We start from the raw sequence: 19,290 nt of genomic DNA on the forward strand, positions 1-19,290 counted from the left end.
GTTTGCTTTCTCGGCCTTCATGACAGCATTTGCATCGTGACAAAATAAAAACTCCAACCAAAATGGCGTTTCAATTTATTCAAGATAGTAGCATTCAGTCTTTAGGAAATAAAGGAATCAACCTTGCATAGTAACAACAACAACAACAACAAACAAACAACAATCGTAATAACAATATTATAATAATCTTAGTAATGATATGCAATGCATGACTTCCTTCCTGCAAGAAGCATCGTTAATCATGAGCAGGTGTGTAATACGTCTTCTATTTGCAAAGTAAGTATTTCACTGTGGGCTTTGGTGCTATACATGTGACAATAATTCTCTACAATATTTTATGACTGCATAGTTGGTTGTACCGCAAAGTGATACTTTTTTTGGTGCATATCACCAACCTGTATCGATAGACTCAGACTCAGGCATGTGCTTTAAAAGACACATTTACTGCATCTTTTAGCGCAGCAGTGTTTAACTCCTTTTTGTTGCGGGACACTAAATACGTACGGAATCACTTTGTTTTATTACACAAACACACACACACAAATACAAATAAATCGCCCTCTAATTTTGAAATTTGAAATCGGAACTACATGATTAGTGGTATATATGGTGGCCCTGAAGTCCAACTCACACAAACAAAAGTCTAAGCAAACAAAAAATGGTAATCACAAAAAAAAGCAAACAAGAAAAAAAGAGTATTAGGAATTATAGGAAATAATATATTATATGATATATATATATATATATATATATATATATATATATATATATATATATATATATATATATATATATATATATATATATATATATATATATGTGTGTGTGTGTGTGTGTGTGTGTGTGTGTGTGTGTGTGTGTGTGTGTGTTTGTGTGTGTGCAGGCATATATATATATATATATTGGGAGTAATGCATTACAAAAGTATTGGAATTACTGTAATGCATTTCTTTTTTCTGTAAAAAATACTGCAGTAATTAAATATATTACACACAAAAGAATAGGAATATTGTACTCGTTACAATAACAACTCGTTACAGTGTATTTTGAGCCTGAAAGTGGTAAATAGGAAATATATATATATATATATATATATATATATATATATATATATATATATATATATATATATATATATATATATATATATATATATATATATATATATTTTTTTTTTTTTTTTTTTAGGAAGCCCTACAAAACACTGATCCAAGTCAGAGGTTACAGCACAATGTCATTAACAGAATATAATTTAAAATGTGGTCGTTAACTTCAACAGAATGATTGTGTAGAATTCCTCCATAATTATCCTTATAAGGTTTGTGACCGGGGGACACCACAAAACTGTGGAGCAAATGTTTGAGTGCCAGAGACACTTCTCTTTATTGCTCAGTAGACAGTCGCTTTGCCCAAATGCTCTGTGATGGCAGTATTATAAAGAACATTACCATTTGCAAAAAAACGTAGAGCAGCATAAAGCATTTACTCTGAACTCAAAACACGTCCACAGGGTGTGAGATTACAAATGTGTGGCTGGAGAATGTTGGTCAGATACAGTAAATGATGGAGTTAGATAAACGATAACGTTCAACTGAATATTCGTCCGGCAATTACAAAATATCAATCCATGGTCGGAAAACTCTCTCTTGATGTAAGGCTTTGCGGATTAATTGCGTTTCAATATCGACGGGATTTCGGATGAATGAACACCCCATGTTTCTTAACTCAAAAGGAGGAAGGAGACAGGGATAAACTCAATTTATTTAATAAAACCTGCCAGCGAGCAGGTTAAGTGAACAGACGAAGTTCCCACAGTAACAGACTCAAGAGTTTATGGGATCTCTTTTTCTGGAAAGAAAACTCAGTTTCTCTCATCTCAGGGTAAACAAACTCAAGAGTATTTGCAAAACCTGCTTTTTGGAATGGACCCGAGGTTTTTTTCCTTGTGTGCTTTTTTTTTCTCGTTTGCTTCTTTTTTTTCTTATTTGCATCTTTTTCTTGTGTGCTATTTTCATGTTTGCTTCATTTTTTCTTTTTTGCATATTTTCTCTTGTTTGCCTCTTTTTTTCATGCTTGTATCGTTTTTCTTGTTTGCTTCTTTTTTTTCTTGCTTGCATCTTTTTTGTCACAGTCCTCCAGTCCAGTCACCTCATTTTCAACATCACCACACCTGCTTGTCTCCCCTGCCAATCAGCCAAATCACCACTGCTGCGGCTTGTCACCTGCTCAGTATTTATCTTCTCCAGAACCTTGGACGAGCGCATTCAACATGTAAGGACAGTTTTGCAACGTCTACAGGAGAGCTTGTTGTATGTCAAGGCTGAGAAATGTGAGTTTCACACCCCATCTGTTTCGTTCCTGGTATATATCCTTGCAGAGAACAGCATGAGTATGGACCCTGCAAAACTAAGTCAACTGCCTTGATGAGTAGATCTAAACTGGACACAACTACGACATGTTGAAATGGCCACTGAATGATACGTATGTGACTTTGTTTAATATGTTAAATATATTTACAGCCCAAGTTAGTTACAATCAAGGGCCTCTGGGTATAAGCAAATTGTGTCTCACGTGTTTGAATTATGCTTTTTTATTTCATTTTCAGTTGCTGCCAAGTGTGCTTTAAGCCTGTGAGGTTGCACCTAAATTACTAAAATTTAAACCTGAACATCACTGTTTTCACCTGTAATATTATATGGATTAAATGTTAAATGAGTGCTACATTAATTTACACATTGAGTTATGCAGCAATTATCTTCCACACTGATTATCTCTCCTTAGTCGCTGCAGCAGTGTTGTTGTTTTTTTTAAATATCTGTTCATACTCAACATTAGCACGCACTAGTACTTGCAGTTCTAGTGTAGTGAAATAAAATGATCGTTTTTTTGGTCTCATTTGCCATAGTGACTCGTAGTATCGGTGCTATATTGATGATGTCTTTTTATTGTCGTCATGCATGCACTTAACTCAGGGTGAACATGCTCAGAGTTGATTGAACTAACACAGATCAGCTGTTCTGGAACCAAAAACTCAAGTTTCCCATCTCGGGGTAAGCCAACTCAGAGCTCAGGCTTAAACTTAGAGTTTGTTGTACCTGCTTTCTAGAATGGACCCCTGAACAAGAAAAAAGAATCAAACAAGAAAATGTGAAAAATGTCATATTTTGGTCCATATAAGCTAGAAAGTCGATAGGCTTTTTGAGGGCCGCAACAAACAATACGGTGGACCGGACACCCGTGCTTTAGCTCTTGGTACCATATATAAACCATCAGTGAGAAAGTGCACATTACAAATAGTATGAAATCATTTTCTAACAACAATTTCAATCAGTGTCCATTCCATTTCAAACGCAACTAGTTAAGACAAAGTAAGTGTTGGGCAAGTTACTTTAAAAATGCAATGCTTTATATATCACTTATTACTGCAAGTCTTGAGTTACATTTTAATATTACTGTAATTGAAATGTAAAGCATTACACTACTAATGCATTACTTTACATTACTCTCACCAACATTCTTGGAAATATGGATTTGCCATTCGAAATGTAGCCCATTATGCACATTACACATCCAGTGGAATGACTGCAAACTTAATTTAAGTCAATTTACATGCTCAAAATAAATATTATTACTCCCTTGGACTGGCCTAGGTCATTGGAAATGTAAAATAAAAACATACCGATAAAGAAAACGGTCTAAACAAAGTTTTCTGCATAGCAATAATATACCAGCGCTGTCTCAAGACAACCAAATGAACTGCATTCATGTTATCAACTGCTTCAATGAATATTATATATTTGAAGGGTTTAGGAGCATATTTGGACAGTATATTATCATGCATTGTATCGCGTGTTAATGTCTTTTGTATTGCGAAAAATATGACTATTTTTTTGGGGTGTAAGGATTTGCACGACCACATTACAGCAATAAGTCACGCATTACAGTAATCACATCATTTTTGTATTGCATTACTCCCAACACTGCAACCTAATCATTTAAAGTGGACCTCCGTGTTACAACGTCCCAGACTTACGTTATTTTCATGTTGTGATGTGGAATACTGTGTTTTTTCATCCTCTCTTTATAACATTTTCCCAGTTTTGCAACTGTCATGACCCAAGGTTACACTTATTTTCAGTTGCTGTCCCTGCAACACGTCACTACAATTCTGCTACTGGTCGGCGTCTCCTCACAGAGATGGTGGTCTGCTATTGGTCGGCCTCCCTTGTTTCAAAATGGTGGAATGGTAAAGCTTTGTTCAATTGTGAGTGATCACAAAACTGTATTTATAGTGCATTTTACTGCTTAATTCAAAGTTGAAAGGGCTAGCCATTGGTCTCAAGATTGCTAGAGATGTTAAAGAGAGAAGTCAGAAGATTATTTATAAGAAAACGATGCTGGAGATTAGGGAATATGGGCATAACAAGCGACACTCAAAGGTAAATTAATACTTTCTATATTTTTTATTTATGATGTTTTCTGATTGTATACATGTATATTATATAAACATAGCACTTACTATTCTATTTTGGTCCCAAATTTTAATATGTATGAACAATTTTGATGTTTTTACCTGGGGTTCTAAACGCATTAGCTATTTAACATAGGTTTGGATTGCCCATCATATGGTGAATTCGGCTTACGACCCCAACCGCAGAACGAATTAATCTCGTAACACAGGGGCCCACTGTATCTGCTTACTTTTTGAGGTCCAAAACCACCTTGTGTATTCTTGCACTCTAAGGCACAGTGGACACAAAAGTCTTGGATAAGGGACGTTCATCCCAATGTGAGAAAAATAATTAAACAATTAATAGAAGCATCACATGTTTACGGTGGCCGCCACCTCCTCTTACTTAACGCCCTTTAGAAGACAAAAGTGGAGCCGCGGCGCCGGCTCACAGGAAACTCTCCTCACTGGCCACATAGGAGAAGCCATTGAAGGCGTTGCTGGCGCTCGCGTCGGCATCCAATTCCGGCGTGCGGCTCACCGAGTTAGGAACCATTTCGCTGGTGAATTCTGGATCGATGTGCTGAGTGTCCGCCGGGCCCTTCTGCACGTGGAAAAGGACATTGCAATCCATGAGTCCCCCATACTAGGACCGGCTGTCAAAATAACACATTCATTTGCAGTCTGAGTCATTATTGACTCTGTGCCCTTCATTTGACTTTTCAGCTGTAACTCCATGGTTTCCGTATGCCTATTGGAGCCATTTGGATGTGCGTCATCGTGATTGGTGTTAGCCTAAAATCTCTGGTTGTGTGTAGGGGGGAGGGCGAGTTCAGAAGCGCAAGGAAGACATGAAAACAGACTAGTGCGCGGTAAATGGAACTCCAAATGGAAATGGCTGCCATGGCATCTTGATGTGATTCTTTGTAAGAAAGTTTGCCTTGCACAAAAGCAGTGACCAAGTGACCCCAGTGACCCTTGTGCAGCTATAGAAAACGGGAAGAGGGAAAAACAGCTAAAGCTGTGGCGAGCACATCGCCGGCAGAAAACGTTAGTAAGAAAAGGCGCCAACGTAGTGAGCCACAGCAAAGCTCATTGCTACCTTTGCTCTTTACCGTCAACTCTAACAAGAAAACAGCAGCATTCCACCTGATGGATCAAAGAAACTATAAGTTGGAGCCAGCTCTTCAGGTTACAGGTACAGGTTCATGGTTACGACTGCATCTGTTTGAGCCTGTTAAAGAACACAAACGACTGTGTACCGATCTTCTGATCTACCACAATGATACAATATAGTGTTTTCCACACTAAAAGGCCTTTTGTAAAAGTGTTTTCATATATAAGACACACCGCATGATAAGGCCCATAGAATAGAAGCTACAGTAGTGATGGGGTTGCATCATACATTCACTAAATAGCGCTGCGCAAAAGGGAATCAAACAATCAGATTGGTCAGCCAAATGTTATTAATAGACAATCAGAAATGAAGAATAAGATCATTTGTGGAAAAAACTAAGTGAAGAAGGGGAGGGCTCTTGATTACATTTAAAGACTGTTTGAATCAAAGCCAAGATGAATCAAAAGTTTAAAAGAATACTGTATAATTAGGATTCAATTTAACATTAAAGTTATATTTTAAAACCTTCAAACGTGTTATTTTGTTGATTTGAAAAGTTTCTGGTTTTATTTGATAAAATTGCACTTTCTTTTACAAAAACCTGTGTTTTTTATGCACGTGGCCCCACAGAAATTGGTTTAAAATTGGAGCAGATATCATAATTTCAAATGGTGTTATAAAAATTTTAATCGTATATTTATTTAAACATTTATAACTGAAATGCAGAAGTAAAAATTGAAGAATGTACATGGCGATTAATTTATTTTATTTTTTGTGCCCCCAAAATGAAAATGTGCAGTTTATGCACTGTATAAGGTACATCGGATTATGAGGTGCACTGTGACCTAATGAGGATATACACGGCTTTGACGTGTGCCATATTTTGCGGAAAATAGGCTGAATGGAAAATAAACCCCCTGTAGCTGAGGGGGTTTCTCTGCAATTTCGAGGTAAGATGATAAAGGTAAAAATGATAAATTCGATTTATCATTGATTGCTGTCGTTGATCATACATCACATGATACCAGTGGTGGGCCATCAGTGCAAGCAAGGCCTTCTCTGCTGGCCTAACACAACCTGGCATCATTATCATAACTATAATAAACTACAATAATTATAATAACAACAATGAAAGTCATTTTCATTTTGATTTTATTTTTACTCAATTAACGTATTTTATATATTTTTTAATGTAAAATTATTCTCCATATTCTTTTCTTGTCTTATTTTATTCATTTAATTACGCTCCTGCCAGTGTTGTAGTTTTAAATTGGAGTTTTTTGCCAATTAGACTTCAGCTAACTTGCCAGGCAGTATGAAATCTTCCTACAACCAACCAGAGGCTTGGGCATTCGCAGCAAAAGTTGCGGGCTTCCTCACATGTGCAAATGGATATGTGAACGTTAACCGACAGTTGCAATAGCCAATCGAGTCATAAGATCGCCATCTAGAGCTCTCACGTTAAACTCGACATAATTGAATGCTAACTGGAAGGCGCTGCTATGCTCAGTATCCAAGCTACACGGTGTTGACTTATGGCTTGGCTCATCTGCCTTAAATACGAATTGTAGCTATTAGCTAACCTATCCCGGGCAGAGGAGCAGGTTTTGTCCACTAACAACTATGAGCGGCCATTTTTCTGGCTCAGCTACCAGAGGTGTGAGCTTGTCTTTGCCGTTTTTCTGGCTGGGCGAACAGGGGCATAAGCTGGACATTGCCATTTTTCTTGCTGGCCATTTGTTTGCAAAGCATCAATTTGGTGTTTGAAGCTACACTGGATTTTAACCTAAGCAGCAACCAGACGCCATAGCTGGAATGGATATACAGTATTGTACATCTCGGTTCAAAGGTAAAGAAAGCTTCTCAATGCACTATGGTGCTTTCAAAAACTTATGGGGACACCCGAGATGCATACTACGGTGAAAAAAATCGTGAGATATTGAAAAAAACTGATCGATTGTGACCACCGCTTGTTTTGGTGAGGGCATGCATTTTCTTTATTGTTTCATTTTTAATATGTTTGTGTTATTTTATTTCATTCATGTTCACCGAATAGCAAAGAAATAAAATATTGTTCTTCTTATATTAAACTGCGATTTGTAATTTGGATTTCATAAAATGTTATGAATATTTATTTTAAATCATTATTCATTCTTTTAAGTTTTAACAGCACCATGTACAATTATGCAGGTTTTAAGTTTTAATGAGACAAGTTTTAGTTGCTGATGTGGGTTTATTAATGTTTAAAATATAAACATCAGTACAAAGCCTCCGTCAGTGACAAACTGACGCGCTGTCAGTGCTGACCAAGTGCCCACCTCTGCAAACTGTTATTCAAATACGGGGCTATATGGCATATACCCATTTTATTTAGAGTAAGCATTGCGTATACCCAATTCTAACCTCCCCCAATGTGCACCTTTCAGGAATATCCAACTGCCCAATAGCATCTTTTCCCCCAGGAATAAGGGAGGAATGAAGAAGATCAATCTGTCGGCCACATAAGCCGAGTTTTGACGTATAGATGTGCATTTTTATTTCTGCCATATCCTTACAATAATTATCGTAACGTGTCGAGCTAAAAGCTGTCAAAGTTATAATGTCTCCAGCTGGTTCAAATAAGAGTGCACAGGTGAGAGCATATGGAAAGGTATTCCATTTGACGCATTTATTAATTGCGGTCTTTTGGCATATACTCACAATGATAACCTAGTTGAAACACGGATGCTGCTCAACTTTGGGTATTTATGGTCAAATGAACTCAAACCGCGTCATGAACAAAACGAAAAGCAAAAACTTCCAACTCATTCAACGCTGGCGAGGCGTTCACTGACAGCTCACAATGTGAGAAATCTGAAACACGCTCAACCCGCAACAAATACAGTGGATCCTCGGGTTAGAGTGACTGGCTTACGCTTTTTTCATGTTGCAATGGGGAATACTGAGTCGACAAAAACAACTGTCATGACCCTAGGAGGTTGGTTGTATTTGTGTTGTTTTGTCTCCATCTGCAGGTATTTTTAGGTAATTGCACTTATTTTCTTTTGCTGTCGAACTGCCTCAATGCAACGCGTCACTGCAATTTTGGTCTGCTCTTGGTATGCCTCAATTCAAAATAGCGGAATGGGAAAGCTTTGTTCTATCGTGAGCGGTTACAAAACTGTATTTATAGTGCATTTTACAGCTTAATTCAAACTTGAATGGGTTAGCCATGGATCCCAAGATTGCTAATGATGTTAAAGAGAGAAGTAAGAAGATGATTGATATGGAAACAAAGCTGGAGATAATCAAGAAATACGAAGCTAGCCGAGCCTAGGCTACCCTTGCTAGGGAATATGGCCATAACAAGCGCCACTCAAAGGTAAATAAATCCTTTCTATATTTTTTATTTATGATGTTTTCTGATTGTATGCATGTATATTATAAATACATAACACTTACTATATTCATTTGGTACCAATTATTAATGTGTGTACAGTTTTGATGTTTTTACCTGGGGTTCTAAACGCATTAGCTATTTAACATAGGTTTGGGTTGCCTGCCATACGATGAATTCGCCTTACGACCCCAACCGCGGAACGGATTAATCTCGTAACAATGGGGACCACCGTATATAACTTATGGATATGAACACAAGAAAATATAGAGTTTCCAAAAGATTATAGTAATTCTGTTTTTTATAGTTTTAACATTGTTTTTCAAGTGTTGGTGCATCTTACACGCGGTAGTATAGAAAACACCAGAATTTGACCGCAAAATTAAGGGTGTGTCTCATATACTGTACAGGTGCATCTTACATTTGGGGAATAATGGTATTTCATTCACTAATATCTTGTAGGCGTCATCCTGCTGAAAACATTTCCACTTGGTGAAGCAGATTGTTAATAGTTAATGGGTGCCATTGCTTCCTGATGACTGTTGTGAACACAGTGATATGTGTGTGAGAGAGACAGGGAGATAGTGAATGCCCAAACCTGTGGAGTGCAAAACAAATTGAAGAATTCCAAATTGCTGTATGTCTAAAAAAAAGCCTAAATATGTTTGCTTCATGATGAAAACATTTTACATTCATCCATTGTGCTTGTGTGACCAGTAATACTGTATTTACAAACTGCTCTTAATTATGTCATGATAATTTTGTAATCATTATTAGTAATGATAGATTTTTGATTAGAATTGTCTAATATGTCACTGTTTCTTTACAACTTAAAAAAGGGTGAAATTTGGAATACACCCACTTCTCAAGGGACAACTACACCACTGGTTTAAATGCTCTGGAAAATAGTCTGAGTAGCATAGTAATACAGTACGTGAGCGCACGAGAGGTATTTATTCAACATTCTCTCATCACTGAAGGCGTACATGTTAAAGTCACGGACCACAACTGCATGATACATATTGGTAAGCCGGCACTCACCACATTGGGGTTGTAAGGCGGAGTCACTCTCTTGTGGTAAACGTCATCCCAGTTGATTGAGGCGAAAAATGGGTGGTTTTTAATTTCTAACTACTCAAGACAAAAGGAAAGCACCATCGTTTGAAGGTTGGAATGGACAGATTTCAATCAGTTGTTACGTGTGGCACCGCTACTCACAAAGTCAGCGATGGCCCCAAAACGCCTTCGCTGGTCTTTGTGCAGGAGGCCCTCCAGAAGAGAGCGTAGGGCCTCCGACTTCCCCGGCGGGATCACCAGAGGCTTGTGGAGAATTCCCTCATACATTTCTCCCACGTCCCGGCTGTAGAACGGAGGCTGCAGAGAAAGGCCACGGCTGTGTGTCATTACCACTCACACGCATGCAAGCGCACACTGCACTGACAAACACCTACCAGACTGTAGATCATCTCATAGAGCACAGCTCCGAGACACCACCAGTCAACTGTTCGGTCGTAAGGTTCCTTGCGCAGAACCTCCGGCGCTAAGTACTTTGGTGTCAAGCGTACGCAGTCGGCCCAGACAAGGAGAAAAAGAAATTAAAAAAGAACTTTACAAAGTCACCAATCTCGTCAGGAACAATTAAAAAGAAAAATGCTGCAGGATTTTAAGCCTCTGTTTTGTTGTATGCGGCTGTTGTGCGTAGACAAACATAGTACTATATATTGTGAATCTGATCCAGATCCAGGCACATTTAGCACTCATTTGAATGTGGAATTTATGCGGTACATCCCATCCAAACACTGATATTTCTAGATTGGACATTTAAAAAGCAAAATAACTGAAAAAAATCTGATATTTTAACACTTTAAAGCAAGTAATTTTAAACGTTATTTTTAACTTTTGGTTGGTGAGATTGTGTACAATATGCATTTGGTTCATGAAACCAGGACTAAGAAAGGCAGCAATCTGTGAGTGACAAGTACTGAAGTGAAGCAACCCAGTTCACTCACACAACTGAACATATTTCTCCACTGCTTGTCTGTTATATTGACTGAAGAGTGATTGTAGCGTGTACTGTAACGATGCAGCAATTTGGCAGAAAAACATGCAAGTCAGTTGACAAATTTCAGTAAGCAAAAAGGGGCGTGGCGCACTGACGAACAGCTGACATAATGTCTGTCCAGGCGATTACAACAACGGATGAAAATTGCACTTCTTTGCTGTTTTTTTAGCATTCCCATCATTCATCAGTCCGTCAGCAAAACGGGCCTTTGTCGGTGACGAAGTGACAGGCAGTCCGTCAGTGCTGACCAAGTGCCCACCTCTGCAAACTATTATTCAAATATAATAAATGTAGTTGGAAATATTTAAACAATTGCCTTTCGAATCACTTTATGGACACCCTGTATTTCCGTTGCTTGCTCGGGATCTGGGAACTACGGTGGTAATCCCTTCGATTTGCATGGCACTTGCTCTTTTGCAAGTTTCAATCCCTACCGGAGAAACGTGCCAAAGCGACTGAGAAGAATTAGTGGGAGACATCCTTTCAACTGACTTCGGGTGTTCCACAGAAAGTTGAGGTGGTTCCCTCCGGCTCCACGCCTTCTTTGCACAAACCGAAATCTGTTAGCACCACGTGGCCCTGCGTGCAGCAAACACACAAGCGGGGACTTTCTTATGGGTGGATTAACTGGACAAAAACAAAACTCTTCACTGAGCATTAGTCACCTGGGAATCTAAGAGGATATTCTCTGGTTTTAGATCCCTGTCATGAACACGCACGCACGCGCGCACACACACACACACACACACACACATGCCCACACACACACACACACACACACACACACAAACAAAATATCACATTAGAGAGCGATGGCTATAAAGACGAATGGTAAAAATTCTCAAGTTTCTTCAGTATGTAATGGGTCTACTTGTCCTTGTGCCAATTTTTGTTTATGTTAGACATCAACGAATTGACTTGACTTATTTTAGGGTGACCGACTGGATGTTCAAAAATAAATCTGGGACACAACGAATTTGCTGAAAGTGAAATGTGTGATTTATTCTCATCAGGAACTATTGCGAACATACTTGATGGCCAGTCAATGTAGTGAAGGGTGCTTGTGTTATTACTTGAACTAATGCTAAATGCTACCTCAGAGTTTTAAGAGCACTATAGCGGTCAACATACTCATCTTGATCCAAGCTTTTTCGCTTGGTCCCGGTCTTTTGCCAGTCTAGTCTAATTTGTACGGTTCGCGCTTTCTTTCGCTTCTCCACAAACCGTTGGGTACTTGAACACGAGCGCTTACCTTTGATGGAACAACTACAACTCAATAGGCGCGCAAACCTTGCGCAAATCTCAACTGGCTACGATCTGACTTTGTGTTCCATGATCGCTCGACAAGGGAGCAGGAAGTAGTTTAAGTTTTTATATGACGTGAATGTGAAAGTTAACACTTTAAAATTTGAATGTGCTTGATATATGTATGATTTGTTTTAAAGAAACCTAAATGAAAAGATCATTTGTTTTTCAGACTTTTGATCAATCTCGACTAAATTCTAAAAATTCCAAAACAAAAATGAAAATTAATCACAGTCCTTTCACCGTATGTAGTGGCCGCGGCCAACCATTAAGCTACATAAAACGTCTGACCTGTAGACGATATTGAGGGAGTGAAGGTAGCCGATAGCACTGGCCACCTCGGCTGTGTAGAACCTGGCTCGGGGCTCAGGGAAGCACCTTTCTCGCTGCAGGTGAAAGAAGAGCTGCGCAAAAAAATGAACAGAGTGCATACAGAAGAAGGCGGCGGCACTCAACCTGTCTAGTGCTCGCCCGCTTTGCGCATACTTCTCCGCCGTTCACGTAGTCAAGGACAAAGTATAGCTTCTCTGCAGTCTGGAAGGAGTAGTGGAGCCGAACCAGAAAGGGATGTTGTAGGCTTTTCAGCAGGACGTTTCGCTCCGCCATGATGTTTTTTTGCTGCATCACCGTCAAAAAAATAATCTGATATTAACAGCTCACAGACCAAGTAAGTGTAAAAGTATGGGAACCCACTTACGGGAGGGATGCCAGCATGTGTGCCCATGTTTGCTCTTTTCTAATCACAGTCAGTCAAAAAGGGGCATGGCGGGCTGACGGACATATGACGGAAGTCTGACCTAATGTCTATCCTGACGATTATAACAGCGGCAGAAAAGTGCAATTGAGACATTTTTAGCTCGCCCTTTCTTTTTAAGCATTCCCATCATTTGTCAGTCCGTTGGCAAAATCGGCGTCCATCTGCGACGGACTGACCAAGTGCTGACCAAGTGCTCACTTCTGGTTACACACACATACTGTATGTGTACGCATTTACATATGTATTTAATAATTTGTGTATTGTGAGCATATTTTCCAAGGGTAAGCGCATGTCTGCACATGATTTAACGTCTTAGTTTTCTGCACATCATGAAAAGTGTCCTTTGCACGCTGCTTTCTGCAGATTAGATAAATTATGTCGTGTCGCAGTTTCTAAACAACATTTATGACATGAAAAGTTCCTCTGCTTCATTTTATTGATTTTTTTTGTTGCTTCTATTCTGCTAATGCTAATTGCAACTCGAAGGAAACACTATTGTATTGAAGTTCGTGTATTATTTGCTGTGTGTATTTTGAAATCGCACGTTGTTGTTTCTGACATGAATACGACTCCTACTCTTCCTCGTTCACAGACAGCCATCGTGCTGTCTTTTGTGTGTTTTTTGTCAAAGTTGTTTCAATAACTGTATATAGGTTATCCCATATTTGTTTTTGCAACATTTATATTAGTAGACATGGATATTATCTGTTGGAACTGTTGGTGAAGCGTATATGAAGAGACAACACATCTCTAAGGGCAGAACAGCATGGACCTGCACCCCCTCCAAAGCATGGGGTTGGTCTGTGTTCCGAATAACAAGATCAAAACATGCACCTACACCATCTACAATCCCAAGATAATTGTTTGCATTGTTGCCATTTGTCTCCCCCAGTTGTTTGCATTGTTGCCATATGTCTTCCCCAGAACTTCAGTGCAACAATGCCTTTGTAACTAGGGCCAACCCAAATGAAAGAATGAGGAATGGAAAGGATCTTTGACCAGACTGGAAGGAATCTGAGAAGGTCAGATTCCTATCCGCTCTCCCAGGGTCCCCGCTGATCCTTAATAGGTCTTAAAAAGTCTGAAATATTTTATTTTCAAGGTCTTAAAATGTCTTGAATTTTATAATTAAGGTCTTAAATTTCATGTCTTTCCGATTTGTCTGGTCTTGTGCTTAATTTTCATTTTAACCACCGCACCATCTGGGGGCAGCAGCTTGAGCTACGTGTTTGCAACTTGCATCATTTAGTGACTGAAGAGGAATGCAATGCATTACGCTTGAGCCTAGTTTCAAGCAGCAGAGTGAGAGTTGATTTGCGATGGGAAAGTGTGTGTTTAGTGACGGTTGGAGGACGAGAGGTATCGAGGATGGCTGATGAAAGTAGAGAACGTTCATGAAGCAAGGTGTACTATGTGCCAAAAAACAATACAGCTAGGGACAATGGTTCATAAAGCGCTTGATTCCTATGCTAAAGCGAAAAAGCACCAAAAAAATTAGCTTGATGGACAACTAGCTTGTCTATAAGTGTGTTCACCACCACTACTGAGCCCAACAGTAGCTGAGCTCCATCCACTGAACTTCAGCCTTCAACTTCCACTCAATGAGTGGCAGCTTCGCCAGCCAATGCCTTTGGCTGCTTTGCAAATGTATTATGGGTGGTCGTACACATCAAACGAAGACATTCACCTCATTTTTAAAGCAATGTTTCCGGACTCGCAATGTGCGAGCGCCTTCACATGAGGAAGGGACAAAACCTCCTACATGGCAAGATTTGGTGTGGTCCCATTTGTCAAGAAAGAGTTGGTTTTACAGGCGAACGAAGGCACGTTTACTGTCATGTTTGATGAATCTATAAAGAACTCAACAAAAAGTACATTGAACAATTGACAGAACCGGGAATTCAATTGTCAGGTCTTGGGTCTCAGTTCTTGGGCCACTCAATGGCAGAAGACTTATTGGACCACTTCATGGTAAGGCTCCCAATGCTTTTGTTATTTTAAAACATTTCATGTGTTGTTCTTGTGTGGGGGTTTAAAATATGTGTTCCAAATTTCCTTCGCCATGAGCAACAACAACCTTAATAACTCCAATCTACAAGCTTCAAAAAATCTGAAACTTTACAGAAAAATTACAAGTCATTGCCTTAAAATTCTCAACTTATTCATAACGCCACCTAGTTACAGACAAAAATGTCATATTTTACACTTTCATGTATTGTGCTAAGCCCGTAAGAGTAAATGAACTGAAAATTTGTCAAAAAGACATGGAGGATGACTGTTCCCAAATTTTACGATGTTGTGATAATGAGAGTGGTCTGTACACCACCTCAAAGTCAGATGTTTCCCCAAATCAGTAAAAGTTGCTGTAACTGAACCCAGATGATCCTAAAACTGCAGCCAGTTCTGACCCGTTTGACCTAAAGCTACGAATTTTTTTTAGGCATAGGACCTAACACCTACAAAAAAAATCAAAGAGCGCCATATGCTAGGATGTACAGAACCAGAGTTATCAACCTTTTAATGTGCCCATTTGGCCCATTTTTGTACATTTTCAGGTATTGAAACAAATTCTACTGGGTCCCGGCCCGTTTCACCCATATGAAGTAAAATAATAATAATAATAATCAAATGTGATTGTATTTTTAATTATTTCAGGAGGGCACCAAGGAACTTAATTTAAGTAACATGCTCTCTTTAGCAATGGATGGCCCCTCAGTGAATTGGAAATTCATCGATCTCCTACAACACGAACATGGAGAACAGTGAGGAGCACAGTCCAAGCACAGTTTGGAGCACAGACCAAGTGGTCGGAAGTTGTGGTCTCCACACCCTGCACAATTCATTCAAAGTTGTGGCATGTGGAAAAGGTGCTGAGATCCCTCCACTGTCTTTTCCAGAATACCCCAGCAAGGAGAGAGGATTTCACATCTGCAGCACTCTCATCCACATTCATGAAGAACCCAGGGTATGCTTCATTTGACGTCCTGTTGGAGTCAACAAAGGATCCTCTCTTCTGTGCCAAATTGTACACATGTTTATATCAAAAGCTTTTCAGCCATTTCTGGCGAAGTATCAAACAGATGCTCCCATGATGCCCTTCTTGTGGAAAGACTTGGAGGATATGATAAGGGTAATTATTTGTCATAATGCACAACACCTTTTAATACACAGAAATGCACCAATCGAACTCAAATATGTATCTTTGGATTTATTTTAGCAGAGCCTTCTCAAATGATTCATCAAGTGTGAAGCACTGCCCACCAGTCCATACAAGTTGGTGAGGCATGTGTCACGTGTCTTTCTGTTTTTTTGTTGTGGGTTCATGGTTGTTTAGTTTCAGTCATAAGTTCTCTGTGTTTCCCCCGCGTGTCGCCTGTAATTAACCTCACCTGTCGCCTGTATGTTCCAGCCTAGTGTTTCCTCCAGTCAGTTTTCCCGCCCCTTGTTGTTCCCAGGTGTCTTGCGTCTTAATTAGTTCAGTTAGTATTTAACCCTCTGTGTTTTGCTTCGTTCCTTTGTTGGGTCATTGTACATCTTCCCCTCGCTGTTTTGCCTTGCGCTGCCCTGATGCCATCCTTCCCGTGCTGCCTCCCGTTGCTTGTTGCCCCCAGTTCCGCCTTTCCCGCATCCCGCACCTCCTCAAACCGCCATGCCCAATGATGACAGCTGAAAGACAAGAAGCTTTGGTTTGGCCCAAAAGATGTTGACATTGACATGGGCGCAGCAGCTCTCATCATGATGGGTATATTCTATAATATATAATATCTAACGATAACATTGACTCAACTTGTGTGCTTGTGTGTGGGCATTTGGGATGTTCTGAAAAGGGACAATAATCTCTCTGTTATGCTTGGTTATTGCATACAATGTAGAAGGACAGAAATCTTACGGATTTGACAAACCATTGCTTTAAGAAAGCAGTCACCTACAACGGCATCACAGATATTGAGGAGTACACAGACACGGTAACCTCCTACATCACCAAATGCATGGACGACGTGACCCACATCAAGAGGATCACCACACGAGCCAACCAGAAGCCATGGCTAACAGGAGACGTCCACAGGCTGTTGAAGGCCAGGGACAAGGCCTTCAAAGCTGGGGAGAAATCAGCCCTGAGAACAGCGAGAGCCAACCTGTCCCATGGCATCAGGAAAGCCAAACAAGAATACACAAACAATATAACTTCTCACTTCAAGAACAGCAAGAATGCACACAGCCTATGGCAAGGCATTCAGGCAATCACAGACTACAAACCTGCACCACAAAACTGCGAGAGCAACATCACTCTGCTCAACAACCTAAACAGTTTTTTTGCACGCTTTGAGGAACAGAACACTACCCGCCCACAGAAAACACCACCACCTTCGCACGACCAGCCTCTGTGCCTGTCTGCTGCCAGCGTGAGGAGGACACTCTCCGCCATCAACACCCGAAAAGCAACAGGTCCAGACAACATCCCTGGCAGGGTGCTGAAAGACTGTGCAGAGGAGCTGAAAGATGTTTTTACAGACATCTTTAACACCTCCCTGAGGCAAGCCATTGTGCCATCAAGCTTCAAAGCTGCCACCATCATACCTGTGCCAAAGAAATCCTCCCCATCCTGCTTCAACGACTATCGACCGGTGGCACTGACACCCATCATCATGAAGTGCTTTGAACGACTAGTCCTGTCACACATAAAATCCATCCTGCCCCCCAGCCTGGACCCGTATCAGTTCGCCTACAGGGCAAAGCGATCCACAGACGACGCAATCTGCTCTGCCCTCCACCCGGTACTCACCCACCTGGACAAGAAAGAATCATATGTGAAAATGCTGTTTATAGACTTCAGCTCAGCGTTCAACACCATAATACCCCAACAACTTACCTGCAAACTGGACAAACTGGGCCTCAGCACCTCACTCTTCAACTGGCTGCTGGATTTCCTCAGCCAGAGGCCTCAGGTGGTGCGTAATGACAATAACATCTCAGGCAGGATCACCCTGAGCACGGGGGCCCCACAAGGCTGTGTGCTCAGCCCCCTCCTCTTCACCCTACTGATTAACAACTGCACAGCAACCAACAGCTCCAACCACCTCGTGAAGTTTGCTGACGACACAACACTGGTGGGCCTCATCTCCAACGGCGACGAGACCCACTACATGAAAGAAGTGGAGCTTCTGACCAGATGGTGCAAAGACAACAACCTCCTGCTAAACATCAGCAAGACCAAAGAGATGGTCGTCAGCTTCCAGAGAGGCCGCACCCAACACCCCCCACTGACCATCGATGGTGCTGCAGTGGAGAGGGTGGAGAGCAAGTGCCGCGCCACCCATCATGACCACATTCTACATCGAAAGCATCCTCACCAGCTACATCACCGTGTGGGGCGGGAGCTGCACTGACTACAGGAAGGCTCTACAACGCATCGTGAGGACAGCTGAGAGGATTATTGGTGCTCCACTCCCCTCGCTGCAAGAGCTGTACACCACCCACCTCAGCCGCAAAGCCGTCACGATTGGCACCGATACAAGCCACCCTGCGCACAGTCTGTTCAGCCTCCTGCCCTCCGGAAAGAGGTACAGGAGCCTCCGCTCCCGCACCACCCGACTCAGGAACAGCTTCATCCACCAAGCCGTGAGACTGCTGAACTCTCCCGCCTTCCCACTCGTGAAACTGCTGAACTCTCTCTCTCTCCCCTCCTCTCTCCCACATTCAGCCCCAGCCAGAAGAAACACCTAGCTGGCCCCCACCTAAACTCAAACTTTGCTCATGCTCTTGCAAAATTTGCACAGACTTGCTGCTGCCATATTTATTTATAATTGTACTTCTATTGCACTAGCGATTACACTTAGAACTATAACAACTACCTCAAATGCACACAACTGGGACAACCACAGTCAGAGTTGTCTTGCCTTGTCTCGTACTGTTGGACTGTCTTGTCATATGCTGCTACTTATGTCTTGTTTTGGGGTAATCTTGCCATACCTGGTTTTTCGTATTTAGTTTTTAGTTTTAGTTATTAGTTTAGCAACACTAGGCAAAGTAGATCAAATATACTGCACTTTACATTACTACAATAGATAAGAATCTAGTTTTTAGGATTATCTTGTCACCTGCACTTTGTTATTGTACATGTAAAACGCAGAGGATAGTGAGAAACGCAATTTTGATTCCTTTGTATGTTAAGCACATGTGAAGAAATTGACAATAAACTTGACTTTGACTTTGACTTTGCTTT

The 19,290-nt window shown here is 40.6% G+C and overlaps 1 protein-coding gene across 3 annotated transcripts in view; it reads right to left on the reverse strand.

Moving 5' to 3' along the window:
- Positions 1-63: 63 nt before the first annotated feature.
- sgk2a (serum/glucocorticoid regulated kinase 2a) overlaps positions 64-19,290 on the reverse strand; it is a 36,115-nt gene continuing 16,888 nt past the window's right edge. The window contains exons 3-11 of one of the 3 annotated variants that reach the window (XM_088402042.1): positions 16,457-16,733; positions 12,797-12,928; positions 12,602-12,714; positions 11,671-11,707; positions 11,498-11,584; positions 10,395-10,490; positions 10,162-10,317; positions 9,985-10,074; positions 64-5,054 (exon numbers count right to left, since the gene is read on the reverse strand). In XM_088402042.1, coding sequence (XP_088258168.1) covers positions 4,899-5,054; positions 9,985-10,074; positions 10,162-10,317; positions 10,395-10,490; positions 11,498-11,584; positions 11,671-11,707; positions 12,602-12,714; positions 12,797-12,916 — 855 coding nt within the window. In that variant the 5' untranslated portion in view covers positions 12,917-12,928; positions 16,457-16,733 and the 3' untranslated portion in view covers positions 64-4,898. Of the gene's footprint in view, positions 5,055-9,984; positions 10,075-10,161; positions 10,318-10,394; positions 10,491-11,497; positions 11,585-11,670; positions 11,708-12,601; positions 12,715-12,796; positions 12,929-13,007; positions 13,259-16,456; positions 16,734-19,290 lie in introns of those variants that run through there. The other 2 variants (XM_088402035.1, XM_088402027.1) reach the window with 2 other exon arrangements.

This window comes from Hippichthys cyanospilos, chromosome 2 (assembly GCF_059441005.1).
Source record: "Hippichthys cyanospilos isolate Australia breed blue-spotted pipefish chromosome 2, RoL_Hcya_1.0, whole genome shotgun sequence".
Lineage (NCBI taxonomy): Eukaryota > Metazoa > Chordata > Actinopteri > Syngnathiformes > Syngnathidae > Hippichthys > Hippichthys cyanospilos.